Source organism: Vulpes vulpes, chromosome 2 (assembly GCF_048418805.1).
Source record: "Vulpes vulpes isolate BD-2025 chromosome 2, VulVul3, whole genome shotgun sequence".
NCBI classification, from domain to species: domain Eukaryota; kingdom Metazoa; phylum Chordata; class Mammalia; order Carnivora; family Canidae; genus Vulpes; species Vulpes vulpes.
This window is the reverse complement of record NC_132781.1, coordinates 102348067-102366989: the sequence shown is the minus strand read 5'-3', so window position 1 is coordinate 102366989 and position 18923 is coordinate 102348067. Positions and strand designations below refer to the sequence as shown.

At 38.0% G+C, this 18923-nt stretch overlaps 1 protein-coding gene across 1 annotated transcript in view; it reads left to right on the top strand.

Moving 5' to 3' along the window:
* Positions 1 to 18923, top strand: part of LOC112912790 (uncharacterized) — a 143780-nt gene that overhangs the window by 118155 nt on the left and 6702 nt on the right. Inside the window, exons 32-35 of the mRNA XM_072742372.1 lie at positions 2608 to 2740; positions 11867 to 12160; positions 13529 to 13743; positions 15615 to 15843. Of these exons, the coding sequence (XP_072598473.1) occupies positions 2608 to 2740; positions 11867 to 12160; positions 13529 to 13743; positions 15615 to 15843 (871 nt within the window). The remainder of the gene's footprint in view (positions 1 to 2607; positions 2741 to 11866; positions 12161 to 13528; positions 13744 to 15614; positions 15844 to 18923) is intronic.

Genomic DNA, 18923 nt, shown 5'->3' with positions numbered 1-18923 from the left:
AAATTGTTTTAGTTTCTGTTTGTCCTGGAAGCTTTTTATCTCCCCTTGTATTTTGAATGAGAGCCTTGCTGGATAAAATTCTTGGCTGTAGATTCTTCTCATTGAGCACCCTGGGTATATCATGTCAGCTCTCTCTGGCCTGCTAGGTCTCTTTGGATAGATCTGCTGCCAGTTGAATATTTCTCTCCTTCTTGGTTCAGGGCCTCGTGTTCCAAGCTGCTTTCAGGATTTTCTCTTTGTGTCTGAAAGTTGCAAGCTTTGCTATTATATGTTGAGATATTGACCTGTTTTTTATTGACTTTTAGGAAGGTTCTCTGTGTCTCCTGGCACTTGAGTGCCTGTTTCTTTCCCCAGATGAGGGAAGATTTCTGCTATAATTTGCTCAAATATGCCTTCTGCCCCCTCCTTCCCCTCTTTTTCTGGGATCCCCATTATTCTAACATTGTTTTGCTGTGTGGTAAGACTCATCTCTCAAATTCTCTTGTCATAGTCCAGTGGTTGTTTCTCTCGCTTTTCCTCAGCTTCTTTATTCTCCATTGTTTTGTCTTCTATATCACTACTTCTCTGTGAAGCCTCATTTATCCTAGCAGTTAGAACCTTCATTTTTTATTGCATCTCACTAGGATTAGCCTTTTTTTTTATCTCAACTTGATTAGATATCAGTTGTTTTATTTCTCCAGAAAGGCATTCTTTAGTGTCCTCTGTGTGTCTTTTAAGCCCAGCTATTATCTTGATGGTCATTATTCTGAACTCTCGCTCCAGCCTCTTCCTTCTATCCATGCTGATTAGGTTCCCGGCAGTCAGTACTGCCTCTCATTCTCTTTGTGGCGGTGAGTTTTTCCATCTTGTCATTCTGTCCAGAGAAGAAGAGATGAGTGAGAGAACAGAATAGAAAAATATCAAGTATGACTCCAGATAAATATATCCTAAACAAACCAGAAGAGACCCAAAGCCAATTTCAAGGTTAACAAAGGAGATCATAGAATTAGAGAGATCAAGAGACCAGAGCAGTACACTGGATCCTATGTGTATTTTGGTGTGTTTGAGAGGAAATTGCATCCCCAAATGATTAAGAGGAAACCTTGTATATATACAAAAATAAAATTAAATACAAGGTAATTCTAGAATGTAAGTGTAAAAATGGAAATTAAAAATCAAAATCAAAAGGATATTATCGGGGATCCGTGAGTGGCGCAGTGCTTTAGAGCCTGCCTTTGGCCCAGGGCACAATCCTGGAGACCCGGGATCGAATCCCACATCCAGCTCCCGGTGCATGGAGCCTGCTTCTCCCTCTGCCTATGTCTCTGCCTATCTCTCTCTCTCTCTCTCTCTCTCTCTCTCTCTCTCTCTGTGACCATCATGAATAAAAAAAAAAAAAAAAAAAAGGATATTATCACCCAGTTGAACAAAACCGAGCAATATACCATATCCTATGTATATTTTGGTCTGTTTGTTAGAGAAATATATCCCAAAGGAAAAACAAGCAGGACTTACATGTATATAGAAATAAAATTAAGTACGGTGAAATAATAGAATGTAACTCTGAAGGTGAAAGTTAACCAAGACTTGCAGAAAGTGGTCACTTTTCTATTTGTAGAAATGCTGCAATTCTTTCCTTAGATCGCTGGTATTTCACAGGTGTTCAGAATGATTTGAAAACTCTCTGGCTGAATTTCTGGGATCAGACAAAACTATGTTCTCCTCTTGCTCTGCCATCTCTGACTCAAGTGGCTTACATTTTCTTCCTGCATTTTCTAGCTATAAAATATATCATTCATACAAAAATATATGTCTGACTTAATGAAGAATAAAATGAACAATTTCACTACTCAGATTTTTAAAAAAGTCTTTCCGATGTCTCTGAAGCTCCCACCTGGCTTCCTTTCTGCTTATTTGCTGAGTATTTAAGTGTTGCTCTGATCCGCCAAAACTTTTCTGTCATTTAACTTTGTTTCTCTGCATTGTTTGGCATCCTTCACTTTCCTAAGAGTGTACTAGCCAAGGTATTAGATTTTTGTTTAAAACAGTCTCATAGGCCATCATCATACATTCTCTCTCTGCTGATTTCCTTTCTTCTAAAGCTCTGCCTCTTCCTTCTTCCTCTGAATTCAAACTTTATAAATATTTTTCTTTCCTGTTTCTCTTTCTGTTTTGAATGATCTCCTTTGATGTTTTTTGTCTGTATTTTCTTTCCTTCTTGTAGACTGTGGTAGGTGGGTACCAAAATGTAATTTTGTGTCTTTATAAAACATTAATAGATGAGGATGCTTTTCTTCCTCACCATGGATTACTAGCCTCTACTACCTAATAATAGATTAATTTTTATATTCACATGCTGAAAATAGATATTAATAATAACTTACAAGAACTCTTAATATAGTTACCCTGTTAACTCTTTAACTGCCATATGTGTCATAAAAATCTTTTCCATATTTTTTTACTTAGCAATGTAATTTAGTTGGTATTCTCTCAAACAATGAGAGATTGGAACAAATGAGATATCATAATTATAGATTTGTTTATGTGATAGAACATATTATCTATTTAAATAAGTATTAAATATTTCTTCTTAAAGGACCTGACTTACTCATTCTATACCTTCTGCAGGCTTAAGAACCTCTTAAACATGACAGGAAGGATGTTATTAAGTAAATATGAAAATGGAGAGCTTCCTTTCTATGGAGATTTAAAAACCAGTCAAACGGACGCGGATATTCAGATTAATATGCTAAAACAGAAGGTAATTTTTAATTAGTTTTGGGACTCTAAAATCATTGGGAAATAAATCCCTCTGTGCTTTGAGCAGTAAAATACAGATTTTCCTACTAATCTTACATACTTGATATATATTTTTGGTGATAACTTTATTGAGATATAATGAACATACGATGCATATTCAAAGACTACCACAATCCATTTTAGAACATTTTGTCACCGTAAAAATAAACCCTATGCCCTTTAACTGTCACCTCAGGCTAGTTTCCCCCTCCCTATTCTTCTTAGCCATAGGTAGTCACCATTCTAGTCTCTGTCTCTATCGATTTGCTGCTGATTTTGGACAGGTCATCTCAATGGAATCACCAAATATTTGATCCTTTGTGACTGCCTTCTTTGGTTCAGCATGTTTTTAGATTTATTTTGTGCCATGTGTCAGAACTTTGTTTTTTTTTTTTTTTTAATTTCTGAATACTATCCCACCGTACGGACAGCCCACATTTTATTTATGTATTTATCATTTGGTGGATGTTTGAGCTGTTACACTTTTTGGCTGTTGTTAATAATGCTGTTGTGAATACGCATGTACAAGCTTTTGTGTGAACATTTCACTTCTCTTGGGTATATACTTATAAATGGAATTGTTAGTTCATTTGTTAAAGGACCTTTTTGGTTTAAACATTTTTTATTTAAACCTTTTGAGGAACTGCCAGACTATTTTCCAAACTGGCTGCACCATTTTACATTTATGTCACCAGTGTTTGAGGATTCTCATTTTCCCTGATTCTTGTCAATGTTTGTCATTATCTGTTGTTTTTGTTATAGCTATCCTATTGGGTGTAAAATGACACGTTGTAGGGGTATTTTCATTTGTTTCCAATTTTTATTTGAATTCTCGTTAGTTGACATATCATGTAATATTGGTGTCAGGAGTAGAATTTAGTGATTCCTCACTTAAATACCCAGTGCTCATCAGTACAAGTGCCTTCCTTAATACCCATCACTCATCTAGCCCCCCCTGCCCACCTCGACAGCCACGCTTAGTTTATTCTCTATGGTTGATAGTCTCTTATGGTTTCCCTCTCTTTCTCTCCTTTTTTTCCACCTTCCCCTATGTTCATCTGTTGTTGTTTTTTTTCTTAATTCCACATAGGAGTGAAATCATATGGTATTTGTCTTTCTCTGACTTATTTCACTTAGCATAATACACTTGTTGAGTTCCATCTGTCTTGTGGTTTTAATTTGCATATTTCTTAGAACTAGTGATGTTGAGCATCTAACCTTTATATGTGGTCATTATTCATTTCCATATCTTGCTTAAAGAACTAATCATTTCTTTTGCCCATTTTCATATTGGACTATCTTTTCATTATTGTAAGACTTCTATCTATATCCTAACTACAGCCCCCTTATCAGGGATATGATTTTCAAATATTTTATTCATCACCTTGCCTTTTCACTTTTTCCTGATGGTTACATTTGAAGCATAGAAGCTTTTATTTTTTTAGATTTTGATGAAATCCTTAATCTGTTTCTGTCTTTTGATGCCATATTTAAGAAACTGTTGCCAAATGCAATCACCAACATACACACCTGTTTTTTTCTATGAGTTTTATAATTTTAGCTCTTAATATTTCATGTTAAGTTTGTACATACGTTGTGAGGTAGAGGTCTAATTTTATTACTTTGTGCGTGGATATCCATTTGTCTCAGTACCATTTGTTAAAAAGACTATTCTTATTCCATTTGAGTGTCTCGATACCCTTGTTGAAAATCAATCCACCATAATTTGAGAGTTTGTTTTTAGATCCTCAATTCTAATACATTGACCTGTATGACTATCCTTACGCCACTACCAAATCAGATTTTATGAGAATTCTTTCCTAGTCCTCTTGCAAATTACCACTCATTTATATTACAATTATGTAATAAGTCAATGTAGTAGAACCTAACTTTACTCCTGTAGAGACTTATACTTTTTGAAGGAGCCTTTTGCCAGCTTACGCCTTGCTGACTACCTGACACAATGAGAAGCCAGGCTCAAAAAGATAAAGTCCCGTTTCTCTTCTCCAGTAATACCTGTAGTTTCTCACTCAGTGCCTCCCGCATCCATTTCCGTCAAATCTTGGTTGTAGGATCCACTGTCTACTATGTACTTCGTTGTGTTATATTAACTTGTTATAATGCATAGACTCACCCATAGATTTCACCATCTAGGATATAAAGGAATAACTCTGGGTTATCAGCCTTTCTGTTTGGCAGTCTTCCTAATCCATCATCTTAAAGTTCACAATTAGATACTCTTTTGATCTGGTTCTTGTGCATACAAGACTGGCGCCGATCCCGTTCTTGGCACAGATCCTACATTCTTGGAAAACAGAGTTGCCTGTATCCATCTTCTTTTACTGAAATAGAAAGATGTTCATAGCTGTACTTGGATGGGTCAATACATAATTAATGGAATAAACATTTCATTACATTATGTCAAGAATACACCTGTAAAATATCCTGTGCATTTAATTGAATGATCAGGGAAGCCCGGGTGCCTCAGTGGTTTAGCACTGACTTCAGGCCAGGGTGTGATCCTGGAGACCCAGGATTGAGTCCCACCTCAAGCTCCTTTCATGGAGCCTGCTTCTCTCGCTGCCTGTGTCTCTGCCTCTGTCTCTCTGTGTGTTGTCACATGAATGAATAAATTAAAAATTTTTTAAAATAATCAAATTATCAGAGACAAATAGTAGGCAAGCAATTTGAATCACAAAAAAATTTAAAAGTGAACCTGTATGATATGGAGAAGCATTCTAGTACGATATAAAGATGAGATAGTCTTACTTACCTCCCCTGAAAAATAAGCTTGCAGTAAGATAAAGGAGAAATTATATTTAATTTAAGTGTGCCAAAGGACAATACATTTGTTTTGCTAATGAAAAGATTAGAAATTATTCCATAACGTTCTCCTTATTTCATCACTGATGAAGGGAGAATGAAGATTCTTGATTTAAAAGCACTCGATGCTGCCTCTTTCTTTCAGAATTGCAGTTAATTGAATTCAGATAAAAGGTTCCGTTTTGCTTATTAAACTTTTACTAGTTGTTCAGCTGTTATACTTCAAATCACATGTCTCTCTGCTTGCCAGTCGTTTTTCTCTCCTAACTTGAGGGGAAATTTAAAAGAGGAGTTCTTGCCTAGTTTTAATAATTTGTAATTGAAGGGATTCTTTAGAAAAATGTCTTAGAGAAAGGAAGATGGTGGCAGGGTAGGAGGAGCCTAGACTCACCTCGTCCCACTAATACAACTAGATACCTATCAACTCATCCTATATACCCCAGAAATCTACCTGAATACTGACAGAACAAAGGTCACAATTAAAGAGAGAGAAGAGGCCACTTCAAAGAAAGTCGGAAGTACAGAGACATAGTTTAGAAGAGAAAGAGATCCTATCTGCAGCAGATGGGAGGGAGTAGTGGTCCCAGCAAAGGGCAGGAGAGAAGAATACCTGGGAATGCACATAGCCACTGGCTTGGAAAAGGAGAGTGGCTGAATTCCTGAGTTCTTGCAACTACGGGGGGCTTAAAGCCTGGAATTTTAAAGGTTATTGGGCTTGGCTGCGGTAGAATCTGTAGGGCACTATACTTGGAGAGAGGCACACAGCATGGAACCAGCTGGCCGGTGCCATTTCCCTCCCCTGGCCCTGTGAACAAACACAGAGACACCTGTGGGAATCAGTGCCACTCTGACACCAGCTGCCTAACTTGCTTACACCAGCCACCACCCGTTTGCACTCCAGGGGAACTGCCCTTTTCAGTCATGCTTGCCTCAGTTCCAGCACAGCAAGCCCTTCCCCCAGAAGACCAGTACAAACCCCTGCGGACACCATGTGTCCCGACCAGAGTTTTGCAGGGTCTCAGTTCTAGTGGAGTGTGACAGGTCTCATTTCGCAAGCTAGTTAAAACCTGCTAGATTCAGGCCAAGTACCAAACACTGCCCGCAGCAGATACTGAGAGCCTATCTCTCAGATGACTGGCCTGAGGGATAGAGGAGCCAGAACCCAGTAGCAGAGTGCATGCCGCACACCCTGGAGAGCGTCCCTGAAGCACCAGGCCCTGGGCACTATGGGACCATTTTCAGTGGTCCATTACTTTCAGGAACAAGTGGCATAACTGGCTTTTCTAACCCAGAGAAACTGTCAGAGACCTAGACAAAATGAGAAGACAGAGGAATTTATCTCAAATGAAAGAACAGGATAATGCCACAGGGCCAGAGATCTAAGTGAGAGAGAGAGAGAAATAACGTGCCTGGTGGAGGATTTAAAGCAGTGACCATAAGGATGTTCAGTGGACTTGAGTAAAGAATGGAAGACATCAGTGAGACCCTTACAACAGAGATAGAAGAGTTAAAAAAGAATCTGAGATGAAGAGTGCAATAAATGAAATTAGAATACAGATCTGGAATATTCTCTGGACTAGATCATACATTAGGCCAGAAAACAGGCCTTAGGAAGTACAAAGATTGAAGTCCTACCATGCACCGTTCCTGACCACAATACTATGAAACTAGAAGTGGACTACAAAAAACCGTCTGAAAAGACCACAAATACATGGAGGTGAAATAACATCGTACTATCAATGTGTGGGCCAACCAGAAAATAAATGAAGAAATTTCAAAATACATGGAAACAAATGAAAATGAAAACACAATTGTCCAAAACCTTTGAGATGCAGCCAAAGTCACTCTAAGAGGGAAGTATATATAGCAATACAGGCCTACCTCAAGAAGCAAAAACAAAATCTCAACACAACCTGACCTTACACCTAAAGAAGCTAGAAAAAAGAACAACAAGTGAAATCTAAAGCCAGCAGAAGGAAGGAGATGATAAAAATTAGAGGAAAAATAGGGGTCCTGGGTGGCTGAGTTGGTTAACTGGCCAACTCTTTGATTTTGGCTAAGGTCACGTTCTCAGGTTCCTGGGATTGAGGCCTGCTTCAGCCTCCAACCTCAGTCTACTGGAGGATTCTCTCTCTCCCTTTTCCTTTGCCCCTCCCCCCCACCCCAATAAATAAATCTTTAAAAAAACATTAGAGTGGAAATAAATGATATAGAAACTAAACACAAATAAAAATAGAACAGATCAACAGTAGCTGGTTCTTTGAAAAATTTAATAAAATTGATAAGGCTCTAGCCATAGTTCTCAAAAAGAAAAGGGAAAGGACCCAAATAAAATCACACATGACGGAGGAGAATAACCAACACTGCAGAAATCCAAACAATTATAAAAGATTATTATGAAAAATATATGTCAACAAATTGGACAACCTAGAAGAAATGGATAAGTTCCTAGAAACATATAAATTACCAAAACTGAAGCAGGAAGGAAGTAGAACAGAACGCTAACCAGCCAAGAAATTGAATCACTCCTCCAAAAACCTGGAACAAACACAAGTCCAGGACCAGATGGCTTCAGAGGCAAATTCTACCAAGCACATAAAGAAAGAGTTAGTATGCGTTCTTCTCAAACTGTCCCAAAAAAAAAAAACAGAAGAGGAAGGAAAACTTCCAAATTCATTTGATGAGGCCAGCATTACCCTGATACCAAGACCAGATAAAGACACCACAAAGAGAATTACAGGCCAATTTTTAGGGCAAAAATCCTTAACAAAATAGTAGCAAACTGAATCTAACAATACATTAAGAAAATCACCACCATGATCAAATGGGATTTATTCCTGGGTTGCACGGGTGATTCAGTATCTGCAAATCAATCAGTGTGATGCACCATATTAATAAAAGAAAGGAGAATCATCATCATTTCCATAGATGTAGGAAAAGCGTTTGATGAAGTACAATATCCATGCATGATAAAAACCCTCCAAAGTAGGTTTAAGAGGGAACATACCTCAACATAATAAAGGGAATAGATGAAAAAATGCACAGATAATGTCCTCCTAAATGGGGAAAAACCAAGAGAAAAAGTTCATGTCTGGTGTTGTTGATGCTGGCTGTTGCCTAGATTTATAGTTAGGGCAGGCAGCCAAAATGCTTACACTGGCACACCTGGACTCTCTTTGTGGCCTGAGCCTCCTCACAACAGGAGGGGCTAAATTCCAAGTAAGCAGGCTGAGATACAGAACAGGGCAGAAGCTGTGTTGCCTTTCGTAGCCTAGCCTTGGAATACACACAACATCACATTGACCGTATTCTGTTCGTTAGTAGCAAGTCACTAAGGTTAGCCCACAGCCTTTTTGTTTTGTTTTGTTTTGTTTTAGTGGAATACTGGACCACCTATGAACACATGAAGAATGCAATTTTTAGTGTAATTTACCCACCGGCCACAGTGTTCTATATTTCTTTCACATGAAAAATGCACTCACCTCCTCCCAGTACCTGCAACAAATCTCAGTTATCATGGCATCGGGTTCAGGATGGAGTCCAAGATCTTGCCATCTTAATCAGATGCAGCGGGGATAAGGTGCCAGGGTTATGTTGTCTAAATTTTAGTCCCTTGAGTGCAGGTTCTCTCAATAGGAATGAAGACTTGAGAATTAAAGAGAACAGTTCTCTACTATTGAAAACACAACATTCTGGTAACTTGCTAAAGACTCTTCCATTCAGAAAGAAGATGGAAATCACACTAGTCCATAGCAGGTTTGAGATGCAGCCTGATGCATGTGTCCATCTTTCAGTCAGACTCAGTCTGAAACCATGGAAATTCTTCTCCATGGCTCTTTGCTGTCTATCCTCTCTGAGCTCTTGGTTCTGTCCTTCAAGAAATGACCTGTGTTTGCAGCTGTGTTTTCAGCCTGCTGCCTCCCTGTGGGGACTTCTAAGACCCAAAGGCCTATTTTCAGTCTGTGCTATCTAGGTCTCTTTTAGTCCAAGCTCGCAAACAGTGTTTTTGATGCTATAATTTTCTTAACTTCTTGAGTTTTTCTGTGAAAATCAGTGGATTGATTTTATGTCAGTAGAAAAGCCACTCTCCTGGGTCTTTTTGAGATAAACTTTTCAACTGGCCTCTCCTGTGAAGCTCATACTCCTAAGATCCTTAAATAAATTTGAGGCATACCTGAAATCCTTCTGAGGCCTTAACAAAAGGTTTTAAAATCTTGGCTTCATCCATAGGCCATGTTTTCCCAGATTTGCTCTTGACCCAGAATGCATTTCTTTATTTTAGCATTATTTGACATTTCAGCATATGGAAAGGCTACAAATGTGGAAAAAATATTTGCACCCAGTTAGTCCGGGTCTTTCATACTGCATAGACCTTGTTTAGTTTATCTTTTGTGTACCGTTTTACTTTCAAGTGGTTTGTGGCACAAGTTCCTTTTCCGCTAGTGTCATTTTCTTCACTTGCCTGGAACCTTTGCTGTCAGCCTCTTCAAGGGCCATCAGGTTTCCATTAACAGTCTGTTAGAAGCCCTTTTGGTTTTCATTCTTACTCTCCCCTACATCCTTTCAGTTACTACCTAACTCTCGGTTCAAAGGAGGTTCAGGTTTAAATATTTTAATGGCAGCACCCCACGTTTAATATCAGTACCTGTGGCAGTTATTTATTGCGGCATAATAAACCACCTCAAAACCTAGTTGCTCAAAACAGCATTTATTTGGTTCACAAGTGTTTAGTTTAGGCAAAGCCGAGTAAGGCCAACTCATTTCTTCTTCATTTGGTGTCAGCTGAGATGACTGGAAGCTGGGGACTAGAATCATCTAAAATCATGTTCATGCAAATGTTTGGCTATTGAGGCTGGCTTTTGGCAAGGACGTTAGCTGGGTCAGTCTCAGCTGCAATGTCTACATGAAGACACACCAGGTGGCCTGGGCTTCCCCATAGCAGCTAGATTCTAAGGGTTAGTTTCCCTAGAAGAAGAATGTCAATGGAAGCTATATCACATTTTTTAACCTAGCCTTAAAAAATCACACAGCAGTTCTGCCGAATTCTATTCACTGGAAACCAATTACTAAGGTCAGCACATTTTAAGGGGTGGGATTATCATGGGAGAAGTGTCAAAGAATTTATAAAACCACCACATCCACTTACCCTGTCTTATCAGTCATATCCAGAAGAAAGAAGTTCTTCCCAACTCAGCATCACTGAAACCCTGTCAGGTTTTTCGGTGGTGGTTCTTGGTGCTTAGTATGTTCCCTTGTTTTGTGGGAAGTAACAGAGGATTATAAGATAATACTATTCAATTAGGTGGGGCTTTTGTTGTTGTTGTTGTTCAAAAGCATATGGTTCATCTCACTTATACTGAGAGCTGTGGTTTCTTAATCCTGAGAATCATTTCTCCTGGGAATGCAATTCAAATTAATGTAAATCATTTGTAATTCAGAAAAAGGCTTGTGGCGTAGAATCAGTATTTATAGATTCAATAATTAGAGTCTTATTTTCAAAGTCTTCTCTTAGGAAGCATTTATTGGTTCAGACCTACATAAGTCAATATGATATTACTAAAACTTTTTAAAAATTAATGGGAGTATTCATTGGGAAACTCGAATGGCTCAGTGGTTTGCGTATCTGTCTTTGGTTCAAGGCATGATCCTAGGGCCTTGGGATCGAGTCCTTCATTGGGCTCCCTGTGGAGCTTGTCCCTCTGCCTATATCTCTGCTTCTCTCTATGTGTCTCATGAATAAATAATTTTTAAAAATTATGGTGTGTTAGGATGGGGGAAGGGGCCAGAGACTTTCTTTTCTTTTTTAAAATTTTATTTGAATTCAATTTGCCTATGTAAGAGACTTTATACTAAGAGGTGACTTACAGTTATTTTATGGAGGAAAGATCTGAAGCAGTCATAGAAAAATGAAAGCATAAAATGAAGTACAAATGTTGTATGGCAAAGACAATGATAGCAGAGATCTTTTTTTAGTAACTCCTAGTGGTTTTAACTTTGTTCTTAATTTTCTAAGTGCTTCAGGGTTCCACATTCTAAGACTACTACAATACAGATTATATTTTATTGCAAATGAATTTATTTTAAAATGGGAGCACCTGGCTGACTCAGTCAGTAGAGCATTTGACTCTTGATCTTGATGGTATGAATTCGAGCCTATGATTCAGTGCAGAGACTTAAACATAAAATGTTTTTTAAAATGTTGGTTATAGTTTTGAGTTAAACTAATTTCATTCCATTTCCAAACTGTATTGTTCTATTCATGCAGATTGGTGATCTTAGAGCAAGATTGGAAACTGAATCTTCAAGATGTCTACACCTGGATGCAAAAAATCAAGTTCTTCAACAGGAGTTATTATCTATGATGGCAACAGAGAGGGAATGTGAGAAACTAAAACAGATTAAAAAGAACTTGGAAGAAAAAGTAGTAAACCTCAGAAGTCATGCAGAAGTCAATGTGGAAGAAGGCATTCAAGTAGAAAAGTATTATAAGTGGGAGATTGACCAGAGAGCAAGATTGATTGTAGAAGAAAGATTAAAAGAAGTCAATCTATTTTTACAGGTTAGTTTACTGATCTGTGATATGCTTTCATTTATTTCATTACAAATTACACTTTGGTTATATGCATTGTGTATGTTTCCTCTGCTTCCTTTACAGCAATCTGTTTGGTATATTTCTGGAGGCATTCGTTCCTCCCTGTAAAGATTTCAGTTTTCATCATTATTCTCACTAAATTGATCTTTCAGAGTGATTCTCAGGAGAGAATCATTTTTATTTTTATGACCAGTATGTATGAAACAAGACTATTTTTCTAAGATTTTATTTATGTATTCAGGAGATACACATAGAGAGGGAGAGAGAAGCAGAGACGCAGGCAGAGGGAGAAGCAGGCTCCATGCAGGGAGCCTGATGTGGGACTTGATCCTGGGACTCCAGGATCACACCCTGGGCCGCAGGCAGGTGGTAAACCGCTGAGCCACCCAGGGATCCCCTGAAACAAGACTATTAAGAGGAAAAGAAAAAATTGTGATTTAAAACTTTTACCATGGGGGAAAAAAATAAAATAAAATATAACTTTTGCCATGGGGATTCCTGGGTGGCCCAGTGGTTTTAGCACCTGCCTTTGGCCCAGGGCGTGATCCTGGAGTCCCGGGATCAAGTCCCACATTGGGCTCCCAGCGTGGAGCCTCCTTCTTCTCTGTCCGTGTCTCTGCCTCTCTCTCTCTCTCTCTCTCTCTCTCTCTCGGGCTCTCATGAATAAATAAAATAAACTCTTTAAAAGAAAATAAATTTAAAAAAATAAAACTTTTACCATGGAGTATCTGGGTGGCTCAGTTGGTTAAGCAGCAGACTGTTGATCTCAGCTCAGGTCTTGGTCTCAGGTTTGTGAAATCAAGCCCTGCATTGGGCTCCATGTTCCATTCCTGGGTTATTCTTCCTTTTTGAAGATATCATTTATTTATTTATTTCCTTATTTATTTATTGAACATGAGCAGGGGGATTGGCAGAGGGGGAGAGAGAGAGAGAGAGAGACTGAGAGACAGAGAGAGAGAATGAATCCTGGGTAGACTCTATACTGGGTGCGACACAGGGCTTGGCCTCAGGACCTCTGACTGAGAACATGCTCTGAGCAGAAATCAAGAAGCGGGTGATTCTCAAGTTGTATTATGCACTTTTTAAAATTTTTAATTGATTCTCTTGTTCTTTGAAGTATCAGATTGCATGAGTACTAATATAAGAATGATTAAACTTTATTTTTATCATTCAGATTTAATTCAGGTGACATTGGTGATAAATATTTTACACTTCAGCTTTTTTTACACATTTAAAATTGCTCTCTGAATCATTGACTCCCAACTAAAGGAAAGAAATATACTATAATTACTCAAGTTTTAGCTGTTTTAAAACTGTGCTTTTAATTTGCTTTAGAGACGAGCAGCATCTCAAGAAAACTTAGAGCAGTTAAGAGCAAGTCATGATGCTTCAATAAGAAGTCAAGTGGCACTCAGAATTGAAGAGCTGGAATCTGAACTTCAATCCAAAATAAGAAATTCTCAGGAACTTAAAATAGAATTGGAAAAGTACAGGCAACTCTACCTAGAAGAATCAGAAATGCGAATGTCATTGACAGAAAAACTGAGCAAGTAAGTTAAAACAGAATCAATGAAAATAGATTTAGCTTATTGATTTGCCTCTAAAGCATAATTTTTATGGAGATGGGTTCATGAGATTAGTAGGAAGTGAAAGCCAACTGGATAGTATAATTTTGAAAAATAACTTTTGTAAATAAACTTACCATTTTATGTTCATCCAGGATAGTTTGCCTCTCTCCTCTTTTTTTTTGGGGGGGGGGTGGTTTATATGATTTTACTTTTTACCGTTAATATTTTCAGTTACTCTATCTTTACAACCTAATTGTTTAAAACTTTATAATTTAGACAGCATATTAGTTTTTTAAAGTTGATATATTTTGTTTAACACAATACATCAAAAAATATCCTTTCAACTTGTGATCAATATAAAATTATTACTGAGATATTTCATATTTTTTTTCATTCGAAGTCTTAAAAACCCAGCATGTATTTTACAATTATGGTATATTTCAATTAGAACACTAAATTTTCATTGGGAATACGTGTCTATATTTAAATTTCATAAAATTTATAGTGGAAAAAGCAGATTCACATACCTGCATCTTTACAACCCTACTTAAAAGTTGTTGTTTTTTTAAATTTTTTGGGGGGAGTTCAATTTGCCAACATGCTGCATAACAATTTGCCAACATATTGCATAACAACCAGTGCTCATCCAGCCCAAGTGCCCCCCTCAGTACCCATCACCCAGTCACCCCAACCCCCTGCCCACCTCCCTTTCCACCATCCCTTGTTTGTTTCCCAGAGTTAGGTGTGTCTCGTGTTTTGTCACCGTCACTGATATTTTCACTCATTTTCTCTCCTTTCCCTTTATTCCCTTTCACTAATTTTTATATTCCCTAAATGAATGAGACCATATAATGTTTGTCCTTTTCCGATTGATTTATTTCACTCAGCCTAATACCCTCCAGTTCCATCCACGTCGAAGCAAGTAGTGGGTATTTAGACAGCATGTTACTGTAAAGTTTTTTGTCAGAATTACCCTAAATAGAAATATTAATGAGTTCATTTTTGGAAGATTACACCTTTAACCCAAAAGATCAAGTGCCAATTCTATACATCCTGGCAGGTTGATAAATTAACTTTCTTGATTGTGTCTTTGGTATTATCACTAGAGAGCCTGAGGGTGGGGGAAACCTTTGTAGGTTTTCTACTTTATATGAAAGTATGCCTGTGAAATAGAGAAAGATTCACATTGGGGTGAAAGGCAGTATAAATCCCAACGTGGCTAAAAATAGCATCATGGTGGGCATGAGGAGGTGTGTGGAAGACAAAAAGGGCAGATTCTACTTCCAGGGCCTTGGTAAGTGTGTTATCAGCTAATTGCCTCTGGAGCTGTTTCAGTCCTTCTGATCACTGCTCTGCCATCTACCTGGCCCCTAGAGGTTGTTGGTCTGAGGTATTCCTCGGTGCGAAACCCTCAATTTCTCTGAGGCAATGAGTAAAATGTACAAGAGTGGTGAAAGCACATCCTTGAAAATGTCTTTGAGGGATGGTTTGTTTTTATGTTCTGAACTGGTTTACTAAATACAAATATGTGTAATGGCATTCTCCAGAATCTTGTAATTACAGCCATTCCAGAAGGTAGCAAGTATTACCTGTCAATCCATGTACATCACTGTCAGCCATTTCTTTCCCTCCCCTAATTTGTTAGTTATCCCTGGAATCATATATACTCATTTGGAATAATTTTAAACCTATAAGTATATATAGTAGCTCTGCTCTGTCACATTTTCAGTGTTAAAACACTGTTTACTGCACAGTCTGTTTGCTATTATGGAAACTTAAAAAAATGCAGGTCATGCAGGAATGATTTGGGTAGAAATGAAATACTAAGCACCTGTGTTGCGTAATCTTCACAGGACAAACGAGAGGCTGGAAGGTACCACTACCAAATATCTGGTGGAGAGACAGCAGAACAGACCTTTCCACAGCACTCCTACTATGGGACCAGTCTTGGAAGGGCCTTATGTTGGAAATTTGACTAGTAGTTTACTGCTGGATAGAAATGTTACTCCAAGAGAAAATGTAATGATTCCTACCTCAAGGCCGCAGACTTCAGTTCGCAGCATTGAAACTCACTTGATCAAGGTTAGTTATATTATCTTTCTTCTCTTGAGTTTCAGATTTCCAATAAAATTTTTGTTTTTAATTTGGTGAAATTCTGAGTTAACTGAATAATACTCATTAAGTAAAAGTTATACTGCTTTGTGCTAATAAGGAAATGGGACAGAAATTTTATGGTATTTTTTTAAAGCTCCTGGAGCGCTTATTGTCAAGAGATACCTATTATTACCTTTATTCAATAAATACAACTAAACTGTCACGTTTTATCTTCTTATTTTTTAAAATTTTATGTATCTGAGAGAGAAGAGAGTGTGCCCATTAGTGGGGAGAGAGGCAGAGAGAGGGGGAGAATCTCCAGCAGGTTCCCCACTGAGTGTGGAGCCTGACTCAGGGCTTGATCCCATGACTCCGAGATGATGATCTGAGCTGGAATCAAGAGTTGGATGCTTAACCAACTGAGTTACCAAGGCACCCCCAAACAGACCCATTTCCTTGAAAAGCTATGTTAAATTGGATTTTGGAAAGTAAATATTATTACCTACGAACCCAAAGTACACTTAGATGCTTTGACTTATTCTCTGATTAGCAATAGTTTATAATATGTTTAAAGTTTGCTGTAACCCAATTTTCCACCCCTATGCATAAGTGAATGATTAGAATCCAAACGCTTCACCATGTAGGGATATTTATTATTTTAACGATGCCACGGTAAGTCCTTTTTATGAATTAAATAAACTTGTAACACTAAATTGATAGTTCTATGTTTTGGTGGCACCTGTGTGACTCAGTGGTTTAGCATGTATCTGCCTTTGGCTCAGGTCATGATCCAGGGGTCCTGGGATTGAGTCGCGCAACAGGATCCCAATAGGGAGCCTGCTTCTCCCTCTGCCTATGTCTGTGCTTCTCTCTCTGTACTTTTTATGAATAAATAAATAAAACAGTTTAAAAAAAGTTGTAAGTTTTGGCATTTTCTTACATAAGAGCACATCCCTAATTGCTTTCTTATAACACTTTTTTTAACTTATATTACTTCTAGTTCAATTTTTATAAAATGGCTTGCTGAGCAACTGTAGAGATTTTCTAAATAAGTCAAGGAAATGTTTGATTCTTTTTTTTTTAGAGATAGAGAGAGAGAGAGAGAGACAGAGAGAGAGAGAGAAAATGAAGGAAAGCAAGCAGGTGGTAAAGGGCAATGGGAAAGAGAGAAGAGAGACTATTGGGCAGGCTGCATGCTCAGAGTGGAGCCGGATCTCATGACCCTAAGATCATGACCTGGGCCAAAATCAAGATTCTGACACTTAACTGACTGAGCCACCCAGGCACCCCACAAATAATTGGATATTTCAAATGAAATTCACATATATTTACCTTGATGCCATCACTTGAATGATTGATGACTAAGATGGCAGTGATAGGGAGCCTTTAATAACAACTCATTTCCATTGTGTATCATTGTTGTTAACATACCCATTTCAATCAATGCACATAGGCTTATGATTTTGTTACTATACTCATGGTTTTATTAATGTAGAAAAATGTAGCATAGACTCATGTTAAATGAAGCCTTAGTCTTGTTCTTTCATTCGACTTCCTTGTTTTCTTGCTCTATTCTCTTCTGATTCGATGACTTTTAGTATTATGTTTGGATGCTTTTCTTCCTTTTGTGTATCCGTTATAAATATTTGGTTTGTGATTACCATGAAGTTCATATATAACATCCTGTGTATGTATAGCAATCTCTTTTAAGTTGATGGTTACTTCAGTTCAAACAGACTTTAAAAACACTGCATTTTTACACCCTGCCTTGTTTTATAAATTTGATGTCATAGTTTACACCTTTGTATTTTGTGTATCCCTTAACTAGTTACTGTAGATCTAATTGATATTATTCCTTTTGTCTTGTAACCCTCATACTGGCTTTATAAAAATGATTGGTCTATTACCTTTACTGTATGTTTGCTTTTACGATAAAACTGTCTCATTATTTTCTTATTTCTAGTTATGGTCTTTCTTTCTTTCTTTCTTTCTTTCTTTCTTTCTTTCAGAAGCAGAGTGAGTGAGAACCAAAGTGAAGGGGAGGGAGGGGCAGAGGGAGAGGGAGAAGCAGGCTCCTCTCTGAGCAGGGAACAAACAGGGAGTCCCTTGCAGAGCTTGGTCCCAGGGTCCTGGGAGACTGTTCACTGACAGCCATCCAGGTACCCTGGCCTTTTCTGATTAAAGAAGTCCTTTTAACATCTCTTATAAGACCTATTTAGTGGTGATGAACTTCTTTAAGTTTTGTGTGGGAAACTCTTTATCTTTCTTTCAGTTCTGAATTATAAACCTGCCAAAAATATCCTAGGTTTTTTCCTCTTAGCACTTGGAAAATATCATGCCATAATTTCTTTTCTTTTTTTTTTTTGAACTTTCTTTTTATATAATAAATTTATTTTTTATTGGTGTTCAATTTGCCAACATACAAAATAACACCCAGTGCTCATCCCGTCAAGTGCCCCCCTCAGTGCCCGTCACCCATTCACCCCCATCCCCTGCCCTCCTCCCCTTCCACCTCCCCTAGATCATTTCCCAGGGGTAGGAGTCTTCATGTTCTGTCTCCCTTTCTGATATTTCCTACCCATTTCTTCTCTCTTCCCTTCTATTCCCTTTCACTATTATTTATATTCCCCAAATGAATGAGACCATATAATGTTTGTCCTTCTCTGATTTTAATTGGAGTTCAATTTGCCAACATTTAGCATAACACCCAGTGCTCATCCCAAGTGCCCCGCTCAGTGCCTATCACCCAGTCACCCCAACCCTCCGCCCACCTCCCCTTACACTACACCTTGTTCATTTCCCAGAGTTAGGTGTCTCTCATGTTTTGTCACCCTCACCGATATTTTCACTCATTTTCTCTCCTTTCCCTTTATTCCCTTTCACTAAATTTTATATTCCCCAATTGAATGAGACCATTATAATGTTTGTCCTTCTCCGATGGACTTATTTCACTCAGCACAAGACCCTTGAGGTCCCTCCATGTCAAAGCAAATGGTGGGTATTTGTCGTTTCTAATGGCTGAGTAATATTCCAAAGTATACATAGACCACATCTTCTTTATCCATTCA